The sequence below is a fragment of the Pundamilia nyererei genome, unplaced genomic scaffold (genome assembly GCF_000239375.1).
Source record: "Pundamilia nyererei isolate P.nyererei 1_Seehausen unplaced genomic scaffold, PunNye1.0 scaffold00496, whole genome shotgun sequence".
NCBI lineage: Eukaryota > Metazoa > Chordata > Actinopteri > Cichliformes > Cichlidae > Pundamilia > Pundamilia nyererei.
The window spans coordinates 32,632-34,927 of NW_005187897.1; the positions used below are offsets into that span (position 1 = coordinate 32,632).

General features: G+C 44.5%; 1 protein-coding gene across 1 annotated transcript in view; it reads left to right on the plus strand.

The window, feature by feature from the left end:
- The window catches only part of LOC102211666 (lipid phosphate phosphatase-related protein type 4-like), a 40,330-nt gene that overhangs the window by 31,678 nt on the left and 6,356 nt on the right, over positions 1 to 2,296 (plus strand). Inside the window, exon 4 of the mRNA XM_005754036.2 lies at positions 929 to 1,157. Coding sequence (XP_005754093.2) covers positions 929 to 1,157 — 229 coding nt within the window. The remainder of the gene's footprint in view (positions 1 to 928; positions 1,158 to 2,296) is intronic.

A 2,296-nucleotide genomic window follows, 5' to 3' on the forward strand; every position in this document is an offset into this window, starting at 1 on the left:
TTCACACCTACAGGCCAGTGGACACTCTTTCAGTGATGAGGATGTAACATCCTGGACAGGGAGGAACGCTGGTTTGAGGGCGGAGTCAAGGAGGCCGTTTACGTGAAAAGGGAAAGAGCATCTCTGAATGGAGGAGGGGCCTAAGGGTACATCTGTCACCATCTTCCAATGCTGTGATTGCAGCCATTCCCCAACTCTCTGTGAATGGGACTCATGGTTATTGATCAGTGATTGTTGATCAATGGTTGTTGATCAATGGTCATGAGAATTGGATAATTAAGATCAATGAACTGACCTCCCAGCCCATTGTTCCTTCACTGAGCTGGTTTCAGTCATTATGTAAATGTACTGATTATAAGATTGAAACCTGCAGTCAGCTGAGCCTGAAGACGTCACCTGATGATGACGAAACGTTTCCCACTGAAAACGTCCAGATGAACAGAATCAGCTTTTGGAGATTTTCTTACCTGGATGACTGAGCGTGCATCAAGATGTCTATGAAATACTTACCTGAACACTGTGATGTCACCTGTTGGTTGGTTATGTGCGCTTATGAAGCTATGAACATTTTCATGATCTTAGCTATTTGTAAACCAGATGTCGTATCAAACTTTGAAAATCATCGGCTCGTGATTTGTGAATGAAAAGTCAAGAACCAATAAGCATAGACTGGTTTCACCTGCTCTAAAGGGAATCATAACTTACACACTGAACATCACTTCGTTTTCAGCATGACCTGAAACTGGCGAATGAGACCATAACCTCGACATGAAAGTGTTTAGTGTGGTCACAAACCCTGAGAGCCGGTGTTTGTTTCCCATAGAGCTGAAACAGAGGAGCTGCTGGCTATGACACACTGACACTTCTGTGGCTTCACCCTTTCTAACCTGTTATTAATGTTTGCCTTGGCTTTGTTGTCTTCTGATAGGCCACCACACACTGGGTCCCAGCCAACCAGAACCTATTATTACAAGGACTTCTTCCCACCCCTTAGTCCCAGAGCAAACAGGACCCATGCTAACGCGTAGCGCCTCCTGTCGAGAGCCGTCTATGACCAATATGAAGAGAGCCAGTGCTGAAGTGGAGGTGATAAGTCCGTCCAGTCCGTTAGGCAACCGTGACAACATGATGACCTTCAGCAGCAGCACACTGCCAAGGTAGCTGTTTTTTAATGAGTCCATAGTCATAGTTGCACTTTGGAATATCTAGTTTTTTATTGTTTTAGTTGAAAAGATATCATGTTTATTTTATCCATTTTTTTCAGTAATTTTTTCCAGCAAGTAAAATTGTCTGTTTTAGAGATTCTGGAAAGTAAGGAGTTGCAGACCAAGACGAGCTGTCTGCAGGGTCCATGATCTTTGGATCGTTATAAACCGTGGAATAATGGCAATGATTGGGAAACCTGATGTAGTTTCATGTTGAGGGAGTGTTGATGGGCAATATGAGGCTGATGGGTCATTGTCACCACCTCGACAACGTTCGGGGGGGTGGGTGTCATGGACACCTACGTTTGTGAGCGTAGGTGTCCATGACTTCAACGTCACAGGTCACGAATTCTTGTCAATGTGATAACTTGAAAACAAGAACACGTAGCAAATTGATACCATGTTGTCTAGAAGGCTGAGGGAAGCACTGGTGGTCGCCAGTATTTTTGAATTCCACTTTATACAATCATGTGCCAGGTGGAGGTTTTTAATAAGTAAAGTAAAATGTTATTTATATAGCACCTTTCAAGATAAAATCACAAAGTGCTTTACAGAGGCAGAAAACAGACATTAAAATCTGAAACAAAACAAAATCAACCAAAAGCGAGTTTAAACAGATACGTTTTCAACTGCTTTTTAAAAGACACGACTGAGTCCACAGATCTCAAACTCGAAGGGAGCGAGTTCCAGAGTCTGGGAGCCGCTGACGCTCTGTCACCTTTTGTTTTTAACCTTGTATGCTGGACAACCAGCAACCCCTGGTCACAAGACCTCAGGGACCTGCTGGGGTGATAAGAACCAAGAAGATCACTGATGTACGTTGGAGCTACAAAAATATTTGTGTTTGGGTCCATTTGAAGTTCAACGACTCTGATACTCAGAAAACGGCTGAGTATCGTTTCCAGGTCCTGAATGTTCAGAGGAAAAATGCAGAGTGGAAAGCTCTCATGCAAAGTTCCAGAGAGACATTCGGGACTGCAATCTCCTCTGCTTCACCGAGACATGGCTGAACCCAGCGGTGCCGGACCACGCCATCCAGCCGGCCGAGTTCTTCTCGGTTCACCGCATGGACAGGACACGGGACTCGGGGA